At 37.8% G+C, this 22,334-nt stretch overlaps 2 protein-coding genes across 2 annotated transcripts in view; both read left to right on the forward strand.

The window, feature by feature from the left end:
• The window catches only part of RBMS3 (RNA binding motif single stranded interacting protein 3), a 355,783-nt gene that overhangs the window by 207,294 nt on the left and 126,155 nt on the right, over window positions 1–22,334 (forward strand). Inside the window, exon 7 of the mRNA XM_026681344.2 lies at window positions 20,080–20,126. Coding sequence (XP_026537129.2) covers window positions 20,080–20,126 — 47 coding nt within the window. The remainder of the gene's footprint in view (window positions 1–20,079; window positions 20,127–22,334) is intronic.
• On the forward strand, window positions 633–2,872 carry LOC148128785 (uncharacterized). Its single transcript, XM_087945825.1, is given in 3 exon segments — window positions 633–643; window positions 1,797–2,721; window positions 2,723–2,872. Coding segments are annotated over 3 exon segments (1,086 nt in total).

A 22,334-nucleotide genomic window follows, 5' to 3' on the forward strand; every position in this document is an offset into this window, starting at 1 on the left:
TTTCAATAAAGGATTCCTTTTGATACGTTTGGTTTTCAGAAGTTTATTCTTGTTGATTGAATGGGAAAAGTTCTGTAGCCTGACAACTTTATGTAAGCACTGGACTTTTTCCCTTCAATCGAAAAGAATGAACTTCTGAAAGCTAGATATTTCAAAAGGAATCCTTTATTGAAAGGGAGTGAATCCCAGCACTAGTCAAAGCATAGTCTAAGATGTTTCCAGGCATACAGTAATAGATAAAGGGAGTTAGAATCCATCCCCTTATTTAAATGTGGATTTAGTCAAAGAACTAACATGTTAATTCCCCTCTCCCCTTCTCTGGGAACGTTTCTTAGGATAGTTCCCAGGAGTATCTTCCAGAGCTGGAATTTTTATGGTCCCTTCTCATCTTGTTATCTCTTCAAGAGGTGACAAGTTTCTAGACATCTGGCTCCAATCCTCCAGTTGTATCTCATATGCAAGTTATACAGAATCAATATAAAATTTAATATATCCAGGTTACATCAAAAAGGATTACTTGTACCAACCCCCCCTTCTTGTTCCATTGAAGAATGGCAGATACACGGATCTGACACATCCCTTTGGTTTCCTTCTGCTTCAGTGCTCCCTGATCAAGTTTCGCAGACTAAGGAATGACTGAACAGTAGGTGAAATCAGAAAAGATGGTTGGGTAGTATGCAGCTTCTAGCTGAATGTCTTTTTCTAAAAAGCTTGATGAGACAATCATGATCATGCAAAATATGCTGGGGCATAAAAGTTTGGATAAAGACATACAAAAAAGACTTTATCCAGACAAAAGTGATATTTTCACAGCTGGAGAACTAACTGACTTGATTCCATCTATTTCTCTGAAGTTTTAAGCCTGCATACAATGTTAGGACATGATTGAATGTGGAAATGAAAAATTTCTTTTTCCTATGAAGATTGTGGAAGACCTGATAGTTTTATTACACCTAACTAGAAACCACTTCTATTTGGACTTTGATGGGAAGATATAATAATCTATTATATTTAATTAGAAGATATAATATTCTATTATATTTAATGAGACAACAAATAGATAAGAAATGATGTTAAGAAACAAACATAGATATTTGATCCAGGTTGAACTATTTTTTAACTTTTGGGATGATTTGGAATAGATAAGATGCTGTGGTAAACTTTTTAGTAGTGGATTGCAATAACAATTTATTAACAGAGTTTTGAAACTTTAATTTTGTTTCATTTTAGTATTATTTATTCTTCGTCTTAATGATTTTGTTACTAATATAATATATAGAAGACAGGTCAATAAGTTGCAAATAGATTTATTAGTTTAAAAATTGTGGGGGGAGCTATTTCACAGGGGAGGGAACCAATGTCATAGTAATGTATTAATCAGTATTCAGTTAATATGTGTTTATGTGTTTGGGTTTTTTTGATGCACCTTTTTTCTTTTTTTTTCTTTTTTAATGTCTTTTTTCAATTTTTTATTTGTTTTATTTATTCATATAACATATAAAAATTCAATTTCAACAGTGTGTTGGCTGCAATTATTTTTAGAAAATCATAATCAAAATCTTTACAATAATATTCATCACATTGATATTAATTCAATGATAATGACAACAACAACAACAACAACAATAATAATAATAATACCTGGGTATACTGCAGCTGGATAATATCAAGCACGAGCAAGTGAAAAATGTGGTCAGTAAAGAATACACACAAAGGGTCAGAAAACTTCTAAAAAGCAAACTGAATGGCGGTAACACCATCAAGGCTATAAATACCTGGGCCATACCTGTCATCAGATGTACTGCTGGGATCATAAACTGGACACAGGCAGAGCTGGACAGCTTGGATAGAAAAACAAGAAAACTGATTACCATACACTATGTGCTGCACCTGCGTAGTGACGTCAACAGGTTATATTTGCCCAGAAAAGCAGGAGGCAGAGGACTTTTGCAAGTGAAGCAGACAGTCGAAGAAGAGAAGCACGCTCTGGCAGATTATGTGAAAGACAGTGTTGAACCAGCTTTGATGGAGGTCAACAAGAGGAAGCTGCTCAAAGTGCAGCAAATCAAGAATCAATATAGAAAAACAGCGATGCAAACTCAGGCTGACAGCTGGTGTAACAAAGCATTGCATGGACAGTTCCTTGAAAAGATCCAAGGAAAAGTAGATAAGGAAAAGACCTGGTTATGGCTGACCAACGGAACACTGAAGAAAGAAACAGAAGGCCTGATTCTTGCAGCCCAAGAACAAGCCATCAGAACGAATGTAATCAAAGCCCGAACAGAAAAATCTGCTAATGACCCCAAATGCAGACTCTGCAAAGAAGCGGATGAAGCCATTAATCACATACTGAGCTGTTGCAAGACAATAGCTCAGACTGACTACAAACAACATCACAACACAGTCACTCAGATGGTCTACTGGAACTTGTGCCACAACTACCATCTGCCTGTAGCAAAGAACTGGTGGGATCATAAGCCTGAAAAAGTGGTCGAAAATGAGCATGCAAAACCACTGTGGGACTTCCGAATACAGACTGATAAAGTTTTAGAACACAATACCCCAGATATCACGATTGTGGAGAAGAAAAATGTGTGGATCATCGACATTGCCATACCTGGTGATAACAGAATCAACGAGAAACAACTTGAAAAAGTTACCAGATATCAGGACTTGAGAATTGAACTGCAGAGACTCTGGCATAAACCAGTGCAGGTGGTTCACAGTGGTGCTTGGCACATTGGGTGCTGTGCCTAAAGACCGAGGCAAGCACTTAAAAACAATTGGCGCTGACAAGATCACCATTGGTCAGCTGCAGGACACTTTACTGGGATCTGCTCGCATAATCTGTCAATACATCACGCAGTCCTAAACACTTGGGAAGTGTTCGACTAGTGATTTGTGATACAAAACCCAGCATGGTAATCTCGTCTGCTGTGTATACTGTCATTTTTGTGAATAATAATAATAATAATAATAATAATAATAATAATAATAATAATAATAATAATAATAATAATAATAATAATAATATTATTATTATTATTATTATTATTATTATTATTATTATGTATTATGTGTATTATTATTATTATTTTCTTAACAACTTTAACAAATCTCTTTTATAACATTAACCCTTTTTGTATCCCCATGTTTCTAACTTCTGTTTTTATTATCTAACCATTGGTAAAATAAGTCCCATGTTGAGAAATATTTAGTTCCTTTCTTTTCCTTAACTATAAGCATTAATCTGCCCATTTCTGCACATTCTAATATTTTTTTTATTACATCTCATCTGTTGGGATCTCTTCGCTTTTCTATTGTTGTGCAAATACAATTCTGGCTGCAGTTAGTATATGTAAAATCAAATATACCATACCTTTACCATACTTTCCTGGTGGGATGTCCAACAAAAATATTTCTAGTTTCAAATCTATATGTTGCTTTATCATTTTTTTCCAATCAAGTATGTATTTTTGTCCAATATTTTTTGCCTTTGGGCATGTTCACCACATATGATAATACGAACCAGATGTCTGATTATACTTCCCATATTTAGTGGACCTGTCTTTAAACATCTTTGCCAATCTTGTTGGTGAAAAATGCCATCTATAAAACATTTAATACAAGTTTTCTTTATATGCAGTTGACATAGTTTATTTAACATTCCTATCCCACAGTTTCTGCCATTTATCCAGTTCTATTATGTATCCAAGAATTTTAGCCCAAACTATCACTGTCTCCTTTACTTGCTCACTTTTCAATTTTATGCTTAATAAATAGCTATATATTTTCTTTATTAATTTTTCATCTATCCCAGTTAATATCTGGTCTAATTCTGTTAGTTCTTTATTAAAATAATACATTTTAGTATCTCTCATATCAAGATTGTATCTGCACCATGCTATATCCTTCTCTTGACTACTCAATTCTTGCTTAGTTTTTAATTCCCCTTTTCATTCAAAATATCTTTATATCTTATATTTTTTTCCATATTGATAACATTTGGATGTATCAGTGCTTCCATTGTGGAAAATCAGACTGGTTTTTCAAATAGTGTTGTTCTTTAATTTTTACCCATACTGATAGTAGTGCATTTCTAATATTGAAAATAGCTATGTATCTTATCTTTCCCAAACCATAAAAAAGCATGCCAAATCAATTGAAGTTCATGTCCCTCTAAGGTCTTTTGTGCCTCAAATTATTCCATTCTTTCACCCACATAAGTACTGACACCTGATAATACAATTCCCAATCTGGCAACCCAAAGCCCCCTCTTTTTTTTTTTTTTGCAATCTTGCAACATTTTCAGGCTTTGATTTTTTCCTAGCCAAATATATCTTAGTATTATTTTTTTAGTTCTTCAAAATATTTCCCCCAGTTTTATTGGAATTGTTTAAAATAAGTATAATAGTCTTTACAAAACATCCATTTTTCTAGTCGTTATTCTTCCTGTCAATGACAGTTGCAAGCTTTGCCATTTCTCCAAATGTGATTTGATTTGTTGCATCAGCTTATTATAATTGTCCTCTTTAATTGTTGCACATTTTTCTGTTAGTTGCATCCCTAGGTACTTTACTTCCTTGACTATCTGTATATCAGTTCTTTTCATTAGCTCTCTTTTCTGTGTATCTGAAAGATTTTTAACTAGTATTTTGATATTTTCTTTGTTTATTTTCAGTCCTGCAACTTCATCATATTCTTCTTTTTTTAAAAAATTAACTTACGTCCAGTTTCTTGTTGATCTTCTAAGATATTTTCTTGCTTCTCTCTTTTTCCTCATATGACTCAAAATACTGGTTGTAGAATTGCTCTGCTTTGTCTATTGTATCTAGTCTGTGTCTTTTTTCCATCCAAGTCACCAATATTCCCTCAGGTGTCAGCCATCTGAAGTTTAATTAATTGTCTTGTCAAAAATTGGTATTGCTTCCTTGTGTTTCTTACTCTTCTGGGTATCTATTTCAGGACTACTATTTCTCTCTCTTTGTATTTCAATGGTTCATCTCTTGCTCTTTGAAGTATTTCTGCTCTTTTTGCCTTCTTTGAGAATTTCACATGCACATCTCTGGGGAGTTTATTCCTCCTCATGTGCCTTGTGTGTATTCTAAATATTTCATCCATCCCAGCAAGTATTTCCTGTTTGATCACCTCCAACACATCCACCAACAACTCTGCCATCTTCTCAGTCAGATCTTCCTCCTTTTCCTCCTCAATATTCTGAAATCTCAAAAAATATTCTGCTCTATCCATCTCCAGCGTAATTACAGTTCACTCAAGATTCTTATCTGCCTGGGTGAGTTTGTAGTCCATCTCTTCCACATTTTTATCTGTTTGTTCTGTTTCTGTTCTTCTTTCTGGATCCATTGGTCATTTTTAGTTATTATTTGCTGGATGTTATCCATTTTATCCTCCATCTTTTGCACTCTTTCCATCATGTCATCATGATTCTTGGATATGGCTTCTTATTGGAACATTTATTTTATTTCTGTTTGGAAAGTATCCAGTTTTTCCTGTTGCAACATACTGTGTAATGATCATTGATTAGCTGGACTAGATGCTGCTGCTGCTGATGGCGCAGATGTGTTTTTTCTCCCTATTTACTTAAATATGAATTACTTGTCATTTGATTATCTTAAATAATAAGATATTTAGAAGAAACAATCAATAATAAATCAAATGGTACTCTACAATGCTCACTTTACAGAATTAACCTCAAAACAATCCACCACAAAATTCTCTTTCTTTCCCCCTCCCCCTTCTTATTTTCAGTCCCCAGGCAAGAGTAAACACTCTTTACTATTAGGATTCACAAAACCAAATTATCCATAGTCCAAAGTTTTTTTTCAAAAAGTTATTTTCTTCTTAATAAATTTGTAATCCACAAAGGCCCACTAAACCCCAATATTGTGCCAAAAGAACTTATAAGTCACCAAATAGGAGAGCTAAAAAATTCTTCCACTTGATTTAAAAACAAATCCTGCTGCTTTCCAGCTTCAATTTACTCAATCTGTTTAGAATCCATATACATTCAGAGAACTACAATGTTTTAAAAATCACAATGTTTCCCCTCTCTTTCTCTGCAGTCGTCTATAAACAATTTAACTTTCCTTTACTTTCACTTCTAAGTGTTTTTTCCAGACTGTCAATGTTGCTGTTGCTCTATTTCTCTCTTTTTCCTCTCCTTTTAGCTTAACTTTAGCTTAAGCCAAATCTTTTTGGGGGGGTGGGGGGGGAGGGAGGGTTTCCAAGCTCCAAATTTTACATTCTGAAAAGGTTTTCAATTCAGTAATATACAATTAGTATTGTCATTAAAATAACCAGTCCAAATTTCCTCATTTTAAACTTATTTCGTTTAAATAGTTCACTTTTCATTTCAGAATCTATAGTCAGCTCTTATGCTTGCTTGCTTTCCGCTATTCCATCCCCTTCTTTTTGAGTCCCACTTTCACCCAGGCCAAATATTAAGGGGAAAATTCCTCAAAGAAGTTGGAAAGTTCTCACCCACATTGGCCACACTGTTATTCAATCTTTATTCCATTTTTCTCCAATTGAGCTGTCACAGCCTCAGTCAGGCATGCAATGGCCATCTTTTTCTTCCTGCCAGATTGAGAGCTTCCTCTGGATTAAACAAGAATTTTGCAGTCTCGGCTTCTGGTTTGAAAGGCTTCGGCGGCGGCAGGAATCTGCGATCGTGCGCGGTTCCTGTCGCGCTCACCGCTGGCATGCCCCTGATCCAGCTGGATTTGGGGGTTAATAGTCACCCCGTAGAGGTGACTGAAGATAGAGGAGGCCCAACAGGGGTCCGGGGGGATCGCACCCCCCCCCTCAGCTGGCTCAACTCCTTTCTCCAAAAGTGGTGGAGCGGCGGTCAGCAATGGCCGCCACAAAGAAACTTTCATCTGGACAAGACTGCAGGAGGAAGCTGAGAAAGTGAAAGTTTTTGGCTGAACCGGGATAACAAGTAACATCTAAATACCCTAGAAATTCAACTTTGTTAAAGATACATTGTTCCCTAAGAAGATCGTAAAAAGTGGCGGAAGAAAGTTTAAAAGGGAAAGTTTTTTTTCTCACTCTCCTTCCCTATGGAAATAGCAGAAGGAAATCAGAAAAACCCGTCTTGGCAACAGAAGGTAATTAAATTTGAAAAATAAAACCAAGGGGATATTAAAGTTTTCTGAACATTGGAATCAAAAAATTTAAAAATTCTTTTTTTGCTATAAGTGGGAAGGGAGAGATAAAGAATTTATCTTAAGACTTTGCTGGAGGAGATTGCTTGGAGCTTATAAGACCAGAGACAAACTGTAATAAGACTTCTAAAAAATACATTTGGGAACTTTGCAATTGATTCTACCCAAAGAAGAGAAAGTATAAAAAGAAGAAAGTGCTAAATGAAACAGTTTGTGTAGATTAGGGTTGCTTGGTGACTTTGGGACTTTTAGAAACTATTTTTTGAAAGACTAAAAACTTTTGGGTTGTTTAAAAAATCTCACAATGGCATTATCTGTTGAAGAATTGAAAATGGAATTTCAAAAGTTAAGAGAAGAGGAACAAGAAGGGAAGGGCTCTTCTGGATCTGTTTTTCACTTTTTGGAAATGGCGATTTCTACCTACCAGGAATTACAACAACAAGAAAGCTGGGATGAAGAAGAAGAAGCCATCTTTAATGAACAAATAACTTTAGTTGAGGAAGAAAAGGGAAAGAGAGGAAAGAGAATGGAGAATTCAAGACTTAAAAAAAACAACCAAAAAAAGGAAAAATAAGGTGAAAAATCGATACAATGTCAGAAAGCAACAGAAAAGAGGAATACAACAGAGAGGGGAGATTAAGAGGGTGGAGATTAAGAGATTGGGGGGGGGGTAAAAAGGCTAGATTTGACAAGAAAGGAAGGGGAAAAGGGAAGAGAAGTTACAAAGGCTTGAAACAAGATGTAAAAAAACAGATCTTTTTCAGAGACAAAGGGTAAAATACAATTTAAAAAGAGATTCTGCAAAAGCACACAAGATTGTATTGTAGTATTGTATTTGAAATAGAGTTAGAAAACTGGAATATTATATGATTTAATAAAATATTAAAGGGAATATGTAAAATGTTTAAGACTTAATGATAGAGTTTAATTTGCTTTGGATTATTGTTTCAACTATATTATAAACATATCATTTTCTTATTTTAAAATATATGTAGAATGTACTAAGCAGAATCAGAATGGAAATTATATATTATCTTAAGTGTTAAATTTAGGGGAAAGATAGACCCCAGGAAGAGAAAGTTTAAAAAGAAGAAAGGGCTAAATGAAATAGCTTGTGTTTACAGAAGAGAGTGGAGATCAAAAGGGTGGAGATTAAGAGACGGGGGGGAGGGGGTAAAAAGACTAGGATTACAAAAGAGATTCTGCAAAAGTACATAAGATTGTATTCTTGTATCTTTACTTGAAACAATGTTAGAAAACTGGATCTTTATAGGATTTAACAAAATACCAAAATGCATAAATGATAAAGTTTAATATACTATGGATTATTGTTTCAATTATATTATAAATTTATTATTTTTCTATCTTAAAATGTAGTAGGTAGTTTTAGAATGTGCTAAGCAGAATCAGAATGAGAATTATATATTATTTTAAGTGTTAAATTTAGGGGAAAGATATAAAGGCGTCATACTTTAATTAGTGATTACAGGAGAAATATTGTGTTAATAAGAAAAGAAAAATAGATGATTACAGAACGGACAAAAGATATCAGTATAATGATCTAAATCAAGATGAAATAAAATAGAATTAAGAGAGTGAAAAGAGGGGAGAAGCCATATAGAAAATATAGAATGGTAAAAAAGATATGAAATGGTATATAAAGTGAGCATGAACTTGATTTATGTCTGTACCAAAAGATGTAACCCGGGACTAGGCCACTTTCCAAAAAGAAGTTTTATGTTTTTATGTTTTGTGTTTTGTTTGTGTATGTTTGTTTATTGAAAATTAATAAAATTCATTAAAAAAAAAAGAATTTTGCAGTCTCCTTGTGATATATGGAGATCTCTATCTTCATCACCTTTCCAGGCTGACTTAGGTCCCAGAAGACCTTCTAGCAGAAAGAATTTGGCGAACTCCCATAGAGCTCTGTGAAAGTGCCCCATATTGCCATGATGTCAGCTCTGCCTCCTTCTCTTTTTTAATCTCTTGATTATTTTGTATTCTTTTCTTTTTTTGTCCTTTTTGTGGATTTGTTGGAGTTTTGTATTTTAACCTTGTCTTGAATAAAATAAAAACAAACAGAAAAAAATAAGACCAGAACAGTACCATTTGTGTCATGACTCACATTATAAGCAGAATATGGATTAGCAATAACAATATTAAATTTCAGGCTAGCAGGGTTTGTTGATGACTCACCAATAGGATATATACAGTGGTGGGATTCAAAAACTTTTACTACTGGTTTTGTGGGCGTGGCTTATTTTGTGAGTGTGGCTTGGTGGTCATGTGACTGGGTACTTGGTGGTCATGTGACTGTGTGGGCATGGCCAACTCAATGTCACCCACGTCAAGGGGTGCCTTGCCTGGCCCCTCCCCTCCCAGCCATTCCTTGTCACACTCAGCCTCAGTGTATCTATAGTTCTGTAAAAATGTTTTTTTTGACTTTATTATCTACATACTATAGATGTACTTTCATGGACCACTGAAAGGAGGAAATGGCTCACATGCTTTGCCCAAGAACAGGCTTTTAAGGGACTACCAGAAAGAGGGGGGGCAATATATTTTACAAAACACCAGAAGGCAAACAAGAAGCAATGGATGGAAACTGAACAAAGCAACCTAAAACTAAGGAGAAATTTCCTGACAGTGAGAACAATTAGCCAGTAGACCTGCTTGTCTCCAGAAGTTCTGGGTGCTCAATCACTGGAAGTTTTAAGAAAAGACTGGACAGCCATTTCTCTGAATGGTATAGAGTTCCCCGCAAGGTCCCTTCTAAGTGTTATTCTGTTATTCTGACACCTTTCCCAGGATCTCTACTCAGATTTTGGCACCCTCAGACTCTTAGCTATTTAGCTGAGGAATAACAGAGTTGAAAGGGACTTTGGAGGTCTTCTAGTCCAACCCACTGCTCAGGCAGGAAAACTGAGGATGCCAAAATCTGAGTAGAGGTCCTGGGAAAGGTATCAGAATAACAGAATAACACTTAGAAGGGACCTTGGGGGAAAACCCTATACCATTTCAGTATTTCAACTGCAGGTTTCTAAAAATCTTATTTAAAAATTAGATTAATATCCTAATAACATTTTTAGAAACCTGCAGTTGAAAGTTCTTTATGTCTCCTTACCCTGAAGACCCAATTTCATTTGGAATTTAATCCCAAACTGATTGCCTTTTTAGCATTTCTCTTGATACTTCTCCAAATACATCTCCATTTCTCTCTCTCTCTGTCAAGAGATCTAAAGGGGGAGAAACTACAGTACTACTGGCATTAATAGTCTTTCCAAAGACATGTACAAGGGTCTAAACAGAAAATATAAGCAGGAGTCAGAAAATATTAACATTACTGACAAATCCCTCCTGGAAAATCAGTTTTAATGTTTCCAAAATGCAATCCTTTGTAGAGCAAAATGCTCTGGACTACAGACATTGAATGCATGTAAATCAACCCACACACACACACACAAACACACACCTATGTCTCTCTCTCTCTCTCTCTCTCTGTCTCTCTCTCTCTCTCTCTCTCTCTCTCTCTCACACACACACACACACACACACACACACACACATCTGGTCTGACTGGAACGGCATAAGAAGGCAGAAAGCGAGCAGCGAGGGTGGCGACCAGAGCATGCCGCTCGCTTTGTTTATTTTGTCCCCCGAGAGAAAGGCAGAAAGGAAGTGGTATTCCTGGAGGGCAGGGCAGGCGGATGTACTGGGGCTGCTGCACATGTGCACCTCCACCACCCCTCTCAACCCCAGCACAGCGGAGATGCCCTCCGAGGGCTGCCCGCCCACCTGCTGGCCAGGCCAGGTCAGAAGCGGCACATTCCCAGGGAGGAGGCACAAATCGAGTGGCAGGATCTGGGGCATGCAGCCACCTGGCTGCATACTTTCTTCATTCTGCTGTCCCCAGGGAGAAGGCATGCTTTATTTCTGCCTTCTCCCTGGGTACAGTGGAATGAAGAAAGCATGCAGCCAGGTGACTGCATGCCCTGGACCCCGCTGCTCGATTTCTGCCTTCTCCCTGGGGACAGCAGAATTAAGACATCTCATGACAAGGGGGGGCAAGATGCAGGCTGGCAGGGAGTCCAGCGGCTCTCAGCCCTGGCTTGCCTTCCCTGGCAGCCAGGGCTGGGAGGAAGGTAAGGTCGCAGCCACGGACTACAAAAGAGGCGGTTGTAGGGCAGTGAGGAGATTAAGGGCTGGGGCCTCTGAAGAAGAGGAAACTGGACAACGCATCGTGCTTAAAGGAGAGCATGTGGTGAGTGGGCGGCGGTTCCAGGGCAAAGCTGGAGCCAGGGAATCACGTTTCCTGACCTGGCTAAGGTCCCACCACCGCTGGTAATTACAGAGAATGAGGTGCCAGGTCTATTTCATAGACAAAAACCAGGGAAAGCACCAGGCCCAGACAAGATAACGCCTTGCTTAAAAGCTTATGCTGACCAACTGGCCCCCTATTCACCCACATCTTTAATAACTAGAGATGTGCTATGTTCCTTCTTGCTTTAAATGCTCTACTATCATCCCAGTGCCGAAGAAACCTTCCATCAAGGAACTGAATGATTTCAGACCAGTTATTCTAATATTCATAGTTATGAAAATCTTTGAAAGGTTAGTGCTGGCCCACCTGAAAACCATTATGGATGTGCTGTTAGACCCCACACAATTTGCAAATAAATTGATAGATGATGCTGTTAATATGACCCTGCACTATATCCTACAACATCTCCAAAGATCTATGCAAAGGTCCTCTTTGTAGACTCAGCTCAGCATTCTATACCACCATTCCAGATATTCTTCTAACTAAACTTAAACAGCTAGCTGAACTTGACCACACTTGTAAATGGATCATAAGTTTCCTGAAAGACAGGAAGCAGCAGGTGAAGCTAGGCAAAATCAGATCAGATACCTGTACAATTAACCCCCCAGGGATGTGGGTTCTCTCCACTTCTCTCTATATACCAATGACATCTCAAAAGATCTCTCTGTTAAAATACTGAAGTTTGCAGATGGTACAACAGTGATTGGTCTCATTTGAGACAATGATGAATCTGCATACAGACGGGAGGTTGAACAACTTAGCCTTGTGGTGCAACCAGAACAATCTTGAACTAAATACACTCAAAACCATAGAAATGGTGATAGACATTAGGAGAAAACGTCCTATACAACCACCTGTGATGACCCACAAAACAAACACAGTCACAGAAAACAGGTGAAACCCCTTTTATTCCTTCACTTTGCTTCCAAGCTCTGAATATTCTTGACGGAAGACAAAAAGCTCCCACACAAACAGTTACAAGAAGAAGGGAAAAAGCAATACAAACCAGGCAAGGTAAGGGTTGGAGGACGTCCACAGATAACACACACTGGGAAGGACGCCAAACTCAGAGAGGAACCATAAACTAGAGATATTTCCATTCTTTGTTTCCAGCGTTCCCCCGTACGCATGTCCGTCCTCTTATTCAGTTGTCACAGCTGCAGTCCATGAAGAAGATCAAGGCCCTCTCCTCCCGAGTAGACCATGTCTCTCCCTTATCCTCTCCTCCCTGTGTGCCCTAGGATGGATAGGGAATGGGCCTGAGTCCTCCTCTGACTGCTCAGCCAGCCTCTACTCTTCCCCAGCCTCCTCCACAACCTCCAGAGCCACACTTCCACTCCCTGTCAGCTGTTCCTCCTCTCCCTCAGTCTCCACCAGGTGCATGACACCACCTCTTACAATACTAGACAACACAGTATCAACAGAAGAGACCTTCAAGTTTCTAGGTTCTATCATACCTCAAAACGTAAAATGGACATCTAACATCAAAAACGTCAACAAAAAAGAACAACAAAGAATGTTCTTTCTGTACCAACTCAGAAAACTCAAACTGACCAAAGAGCTGCTGATTCAATTCTACAGAGGAATTATTGAGTCTGTCATCTGCACCTCTATAACAGTCTGGTTTGGCTCTGCAACCAGACAAGATAGACACAGACTTCAACGGATAATTAGAACTGCAGAAAAAACAATTACTACCAACGTGCCTTCCATTGAGGACCTGAGTCAAAATGAGGGTTGTGAAAATATCTAGACCCCTCACATCCTGGACATAAATTGTTTCAGTGAACAAACTGTGTGTTTGCGGCAACTGCCAACTGCAAGCTTAGAAGCTACCCAACTGCGGGTGAGTGTCTCCCCCGGCTCCTTATAGATCGGTGGTGCATTTTTCAGTGGGAGGAAGGAGCAGGTAAACGGCTCGAAGATTTACTGTGGACTCAAGTCAGAAACAACTTAAAAAGAGAAGACTCCAGAGCGGAAGGGGTGAGTGTGGAGATTAAGCGGCAGCGGCTTAATTTATGTTTTTACTCTCAAACTGGAAATTAAATGGCAGCTTGAGAAAAGAGTGATTAAAGGAGAAAAAAAGAGAAAAAAGGGGGACTAGACGAGAAGAAGAGGTGTGAAGGTTTTTATTCAGGAAAACTGCCTTTTGAAACTGAGATTGATTGTGAATTCCGATGATGGAAGAACTGGAATGATGTCTACAGTCTCCATTTAAATCAAATCACCAAAAATAATTCTAAATGGCCACCAATTGGTGAGACAAAGGAGACTCATGGAGACTCATTGATAGTCTCCATATAAATCACCCAGCTCCATTTAAACAACCCAGCTGATTAGTCAGCCTGAATTTAAATTCCCACTCAGCTGATTTGACAACCTCCACTAAACCCCCACCCAAACTCCTTTCCAAACTCCAAAGTAGATGATTGGTGAGCTCATTCAAATTTTCTCCATTCAAATCTATCAAACAGCAACGCTTCCTCTTTGAAACAAAAACAAAACAAAACAAAAACCAAAAAGCATGGCTTTAAGGAAAAACAAAGGAACTTTTCACAACCAACCTCCAATACTATACTACTTCCACTATTTCAGTACCTCAAGACCAAATATTTATAGATAATGCTTTGTCTATAATCATTGATTTATCATATAATAGTATAATAATTAATTGTTAAATGACCACTAATTTACTGATTCATTGAACTATAGAGATTTAATACTGTATCATTGATTATCTAGTCGATTGATTGATTGATTCTTAGTGATTCATTGATTGATTGATTTTTAGTAATAAGTAACCTTACTTTTGATTTGTTCTCTAATTTATCAATTAACATTTGTTAATTATCAACATTCATTAAGTAACTGTCTACCTATCACATTAATTAGCTATTGTAATTGTTTAGTGTACTATTGTCATTGACCATGCCAGCCAGAAACTCCAGAAACTCCAAATCCTCCACTACCAAACAACAACAAAAAATATCTCTACCAATGACTTCCCAGACTCCTGTACATGCTTCAGATGTCTTAAAACCATCAACAAAAATGAAAATAACATCAAATGTTACCTATGTGACAATCAAGCCCACCTTACCTGCTTAAACTTAAACAAAGACCTAGCTAACCTCCTGAAAGCATCAGATACTTTCCCTTGTCTAGGTCCATCATGTTTTCCTAAGCTAAACAAACCAAGTACCCTGCCTGAGTTGATAGCATAGAATCACTCATGCACTCAATAGAAAAATGCTGAGCAACACATTTTGAAACAATTATACAAGAAAGCCTAATTTTTCTTGAAAAAAAATACAGCACTGATAAGCGACTACCTATCAGCACAAAATCAAATCCCAATCCAACAACCACTACCACAACTACTACCTCAACTACAATCACAACTACAACCAAAAATAACCACCAAACCACAACCACAAATAATTACTATCCCATCGAATAATTCCACAAATGATATCTCCTTACTCATCAGAGACACCATTGAACGTGATCAGAAACGTCCAAATGCCATCTTATTTGGTCTTGAAGACACCAAAGAATCAGATGACATCACCAAAGTTTGTAATATCATAAGCAACTCAAATACAACAAACATCTCTCCTGAAGATATCATTGAAGTAACCAGACATGGCCCTGAGTCCAAATACAATGATGGCTCGGTGGCCCCAAAATTTTGTAGAGTTGTTTGCAAAAATGAATCCCGCAAACGCATATTCATTCATACAATAAATGCCATTGCAAAAATCAGTCCCAACCACAAAAAACTTCGCTCAAGACCAGACTTATCCATACTGCAAAGAATCCGCTCCCATGAACTCTGTAAGGGACTCAAAAGACATCTAGACAATGGAGAGAAGGATCTCTACATTGACTACCGCGCTGATTGTATCAAAAGTAAGTCACACAACCCACAACTCCACATCCAACCTTACCTAATCCAACCCACCATCACTCAAAACTAGGCACGCATGCCCCTAACTACCTCAATTCCAACTACAACTGACCTTAAATGCAAGCTACTCAATGCAAGAAGCCTTGTGAATAAAATACCTGAATTTCTCCTCTTACTAAATATGGCTAAATTCTACATCATATTTGTCTGTGAATCAAGGCTCAATGCACCTCTCCCTGACTCCATTACCACAGTAAGAGACTATCATGTTGACTGATCAGATCGTGAAATCTGTAGAGGAGGCGGTATTGCTATCTTCTATAAAAAGTCCTTACATCTAAAAAATGTCCAAGTTACCCAAGAGCTTGCTCTTCCTGAGACCATCGTCTGTGAACTGTCCTTAAATATCATATTTCGATTCTTACTATGTTACAGAGCCCCTGATTATGACATCGAACATGTAAACAAACTAAATTCACTACTAACATGGGAAACATCCTGCCCACACACTTTTATCTTTCGTGGTGACTTCAATCTATTTCACATTAACTGGACCCTAAACGAATGTAAAACTGAACCCATACATGCAACCTTCTACAATGCTGTAACAAATCTGGGACTGGAACAACTAGTAACCAACAATATTAGACTTAACAACTGCCTCGATCTCATCTTCTGCAATAGTTTGAATTCAATTTATGGAATACAAATTAAAGAACCCTTTTCCAACAGTGACCACAGCATGATTGACTTTTGTCTCAACATACGTCCACACAAAAATCAACACAATGATGTGATCCCCAATTATAACTTCAAAAAAGGCAACTATGATCTTATAGACAATGATCTCTCATCCCTTGATTGGCAATTTCTATTCACTGGATGCAATACTGTTGAAGACCATTACAACATATTTTTACTTGAAGTCAAAAGAGTTGTCAAACTATATGTACCAATAACAACTCCAAAAACCAGAAAAAAACAGATTACCCATAACAATAAGGAAGCTTCAATCCAAAAAGAGATCACTTTGGTGGAAAAACAAATCTGGTCATGTTGCCAACTTCAAAAGCCTATACAAAAATTTATGCCACCAGATAAAGACTGAATGCACCAATTATCACATTAAACAAGAGGAAAACCTTCTAAGCACCAATTCCACCCGCGCTTTCTACAATTTTGTAAACAACAAACTAAAAGACTCAAGGTCCATCCCTGAAAGGACCTAATGGTAAAGTCTGCAACGATGACACTATTAAAGCCAACCTCTTTAACACATTCTTTGGCTCAGTATTTGTAAACAGCAATAGATCATTTCCTAGTCGAACCACAGACAGCTACAATGATCTAATACATATCGATTTTACAGTAGACAATGTTAAAAAAGCACTATGCAATCTAAAACCATATCTATCTATTGGACCTGACGGAATATGTGCCTACTTCTTAAAAAAGCTATCCACTGCCATAGCCGAACCTCTAAGCATAAACTTCGAAAAATCTTTCAGGACCAGCTCCTTGCCAAAACTATGGTCACAAGCCACAGCAATCCCCATCTTCAAAAAGGGAGACCCCAGCCTAGTTGAAAATTACAGATCAATCTCTTTATGCTGTGTCACCTATAAAATAAATAAATAAATATTCAGGTCTGATAAATTCAGGATTTCCAAATAGCGAGGTAGCCCTTTAGATATTGCTCCAAGGGCTCCAATTACAATTGGCATAACACACAATTTCTTTTTCCAAAGTCGCTCAATTTCAATTTGTAAGTCCGATATTTTGTGATTTTTTTCTTGCTGCATATCTACAATTCGTGTATCACCAGATAGTGCAATGTCAATGAACCAAACCCTTAATCTTTGAAAAATCTTTCAGGGCCAGGTCCTTGCCTAACCTATGGTAACAAGCCACAGTCATCCCCATCTTTAAAAAGGGAGCCTAGTTGAAAATTACAGACCAATCTCCTTATGCTGCGTCACCTGTAAAGTCATGGAATCAATTATTAACCAATCCATTATCCTCCACTTAGAGACAAACAACCTACTCTCAAATAAACAATTTGGTTTCAGGAAAAAACTATCCTGTAATCTGCAACTCTTACACTGCAAAAACATATGGACTACACAACTCGATCAGGGCAAAGCAATATACATAATTTACATAGACTTCTGTAAAGCCTTTGATTCAGTGGTACATGACAAACTACTCCTAAAACTAAAATCTTATGGTATCTCTGGATACCTGCATAACTGGATAGAAGCATTCCTGTCAAACAGACAACAAATGGTCAAAATTAGGAGTGTCCTATCAAATTCTGTACCTGTCAATAGTAGTGTCCCCCAAGGCAGTGGTCTAGGACCAACTCTCTTCATACTCTACATAAATGATCTCTGTGATCATATTAAGAGCAACTGCATTGTCTTTGCTGATGATGTAAAGCTATTCAACACCACAGACAATACTGCTACCCTTCAAAAAGACCCTGACTATGTATCAGAATGGTCAAACAAATGGCAACTTCAAATCTCAACAAACAAATGCTCTGTCTTACATATTGGCAAAAAAAATCAGAAAATAAAATACAAGCTGAATAGTCAAGACCTTGATGATCTAAACTCTGTCAAGGATCTTGGAGTACTCATCTCTAATGATCTAAGTGCTAGAGCCCACTGTAACTACATAGCCAAAAAGGCATTAAGAGTTGTTAACCTAACCTTACGTAGCTTTTTCTCTGGCAATAATACACTACTAACTAGAGCATACAAAACATTTGCTAGACCAATACTTGAATACAGTTCAACAGTCTGGAACCCACATTATGTATCTGATATTAACACAGTTGAGAAAGTTGAGAAATATTTCACAAGAAGAGTTCTCCACTCCTCTACTCGTTGCAGAATACCTTATTCCACCAGACTCAAAATTCTAGACCTAGAAAACCTAGAACTACGCCGCCTTTGGTCTGATCTAAGTATAGTATATAAAATCATACATTGCAATGTCCTACCTGTCAATGAATACTTCAGCTTCAACCATAACAATACAAGAGCAAACAATAGATACAAACTCAAGGTAAATCACACCAAACTTGATTGCAGGAAATATGACCTCAGCAACAGAGTGGTCAATGTCTGGAATACTCTACCTGACTCTGTGGTTTCTTCCCCAAACCCCAAAAACTTTAACCTTAGACTTTCTACTATTTTACCTCACTCCTTTCCTAAGAGGTCTGTAGGGGGCGTGTATAAGCGCACCAACGTGCCTACCGTCCCTGTCCTATTGTTTCTTTTATTTTTCTTATATGTATCCATGTATTCATAACTATGTTTTACTTATACCTATTATCTTGTAAGCAATTGACAAACCAAATAAAATAAATAAATAAATAAACTTCTTCCATCAAAACGACACTAGAGTGCACTGTACACCAGAACAATTAGACAGAAGGACAGTTTTTCCCCGAACGCCATCACTCCACAACACTGTCAACTTATTTACTAAGATTGTATTACTATTCTTCCTCTTATCCTTCCTAGTACCTATCTGTTCCCACTATAATCATGTTGCTTTTATCTTTACAATTTATATTGTTTTAATTTGTTTCCTAGTATGATTTGATTACTTATTAGTAACCCATGACTATCACTAAGTGTTGTATCTTATGATTCTTGATGAATGTATTTTTTTCATTTATGTACACTGAGAGCATATGCACAAAGACAAAGTCCAATCACATTTGGCCAATAAAGAATTCTATTCTATTCTATTCTATTCTATTCTATTCTATTCTATTCTATTCTATTCTATTCTATTCTATTCTATTCTATTCTTTGTTTAATTTTCCTTGCCACATTACTTTTCATATTTTAAAATCATATTCATACCTTTATAACCTCTTTCCTCTGTATCAGTCTATCCCTTGCTTTGTTTTATTTTGAAATTCTGGTTCTTATTTACCACCTAATTACTATATGATTTCTTGTAAGTCTTCCATTTCATACTCCACCTAATTTATTAGTCTTTGGCAACAGTATTCATTGCTCACGTTATCTATTTGATACTCTACATGTTTGATATTCTTGCTCCTTTAGCAAGGCAATTTATTTTGATACTTCCAAATGTTTAAGATGAAAAAGATAAAAATAATTTACTTGGGTTTCTCAAAAAGAAAGCTTTCAAAGGTACTAATTTCACAGCACTTTCAAAACAAAGAGTGCCAGATTTCTTCCCCCCTCTCGATAAATTGGTTCTTGGTTATAGTGATATGACGAGTTGACTATTATGGCTGAACATTCTGAGAATAATAATCCCAAACTATCTGGATGGCAGATTGAGGAAAACTAGTTTCACTGATTTCTGGTTTGCTATGTCAGTTGTGGCTTATATTTTAGGGTAATGTTTTGATGGTAGAACTGTTTTCAATTTCAAAATTGGACACATAAATTGCACACACAATCATATTCAGTTTCTTAGAAAACAAAAATCAGTACCAACACAGAACAGTTTATATCAACAATGGAGGCTATTTAATGCTCTCCTCTATTTAATATCTCTTCAAATGATGATACAATGGCTTATTAATCTCTTTCATTTGTCTTGAAGTAGTATTATATTTTTTTAACTCAAGAAGAGTAATCTTCTTATTTCTTTCTTCTGTATAGGCTGGCATGGCCTTGACATATGACCCTACAGCTACTATACATAATGGGTGAGTAATATATTCTTTACTGTTTTTAATGGCATTGTGATATTTTCTAAAGCATTTTAAATTGTTAGCACAATTTCAAAACAACTCAAGTGGTATTATTTGAGACAACTTAAATATGCATTAAGCAGGAAAAATCATTTCCCCTCATTTATTTCTAGACTATTAATTATGAATTGGGAATGATTGAATTGAATTTTAAAAATGATTTGCTTCAATTTTAATATTCTCTAAAGCTAACTTATTGACACTGATCAAGTTGTTCAGTGAGGCAGGCTATGAATAGGAGATAGGCATGTTTTAAAGAATCTTGAATAAGGCAAACAGTTCTATTCATTTATCTATTCATCATGTATAAATGCTATTTATATCTCACAGTGCAATACTCATTTTATTCCTACAACAAGTATAGGTAAACAGAACTGAGAGGTAATTGAATGGGCCAGTGTAATTTGTGAAATCCACAGTTGGGTTTAAATATGAATCTCCCTGCTCCAAGATCAACAACTCAACCATTAGACTAGTCTTTCTCTTCAGAGAATAGTTACTAGACTATTACTGAATAATGTGAATATCAAAAAGTTACCTTATTTTTGTTTGTTTAGTAATTTCAGGCAGATGCTGTACTTGACGATGTTTTGGAATCAGAAATGGGGCAAGGTTATTCCAGAATGGCTCACATAGCATATTACACAAATTTTATTTTGCTTCTCTTCCACTTGGTACATCTTATGTTTTTCAGGAGAGATAGACTTTGTGTAGAAAAATATCCAATATTTCTAAAATAAACAAACAATCAGTTGCATCCCCCCTTCCCCTGCAAGCCATTCAAAAGTGAGCAAGACAATTGGTTGAAAAAACAACTATTTAGAAGTAATTCTAACAACATTCAGCAGAGCCCTAGCTGCCCTCTTCCTTGGCAGGGTGAGGCTTGGAGCATTCGGTGGCGCAGTGGTTAGAGTGCAGTACTGCAAGCTACTCCCACTGCAATTTGGCAGATTGAATCCCACCAGGCTCAAGGTTGACTCAGCCTTCCATCCTTCCGAGCAGTGGTCGTATTCAGCTGGTTCACACCGGATCGGGCGAACCGGTAGCAAGAATTTGGTGCAGGTTGCCAAACCGGTAGTAAGTTCTGGCTGGCCATGCCCCCCCACCCGGTCACCCTCCTGCCCGATGCTCACTCACCCCGCCCACCCGCCTGACATTTGCTTAAGGTGTTTCTTTCTTTTTTTTCTCTACCGATAATCAGCTGTAGATAAGATCAGCTGTGCCGGGATTCCCCTTGCTGAGGCCCAGGAAGGCAAAAAATGGAGGGAGGAGCTCAGCTCACCTCCATTTTTTGCCTTCCAGAGCCCCAGAGGAGCCTTAGGGAGCAAAAACATTCCCTCAGAGGCACTTCTGAGACTAGGAAGCTCCCAAAATGGAGTTTGGAGGGGTGCTGCATGCCCCTCCCATGCTCTGTTCCTTTTCTTCCAGAGCCCCAGAGGAGCCTTAGGGGAGCAAAAACGCCCCCCAGAGGCTCTTCTGAGGCTAGGAAGCTCCCAAAACGGAGCTTGGAGGGGTGCTGTGTGCTCCTCCCATGCTCTGTTCCTTTTCTTCCTGAGCCCCAGAGGAGCCTTAGGGGAGCAAAAACACCCCCCAGATGCTCCTCTGTGGCTAAGAAGCTCCCCAAAATGGGTGGGGGCTGCAAAAAACCCATGCCCACCCAGTCACATGGCCACGCCCATCAAGCCACACCCACAGAACCGGTAGTAAAGGTTTTTGAATCCCATCACTGCCTCCCATGGTCTGTTCCTTTTCTTCCTGAGCCCCAGAGGAGCCTGAGGGGAGCAAAAACACCCCCCAGAGGCTCCTCTGTGGTAAGAAGCTCCCAAAAATGTGTAGGGGCTGCAAAAAAAGCCACGCCCACCCAGTCACATGGCCATGCCCACAGAACCAGTAGTAAAAGTTTTTGAATCCCACCATTGCTTCCGAGGTGGGTAAAATGAAGACCCAAATTGTTGGGGGCAATATGCTGACTTTGTAAACTGCTTTGAGAGGGCTGTAAAGCACTATATAAAGCAGTATATAAGTCTAAGTGCTATTGCTATTGCTATTCAGCCTTTAGTTGGGGCTCCCAGCATGGCAACAGACGAGAGCATTGGGTGAGCCCTGCTTTGCAGGATGAAGCAGGCCGATGTAATTGCAAGTCCGGCCCCGGCTATGACAAGG

This window comes from Notechis scutatus, chromosome Z, assembly GCF_049901735.1.
Source record: "Notechis scutatus isolate UNSWTSFEM ecotype Mainland chromosome Z, rNotScu1.2, whole genome shotgun sequence".
Taxonomy (NCBI): Eukaryota; Metazoa; Chordata; class Lepidosauria; order Squamata; family Elapidae; genus Notechis; species Notechis scutatus.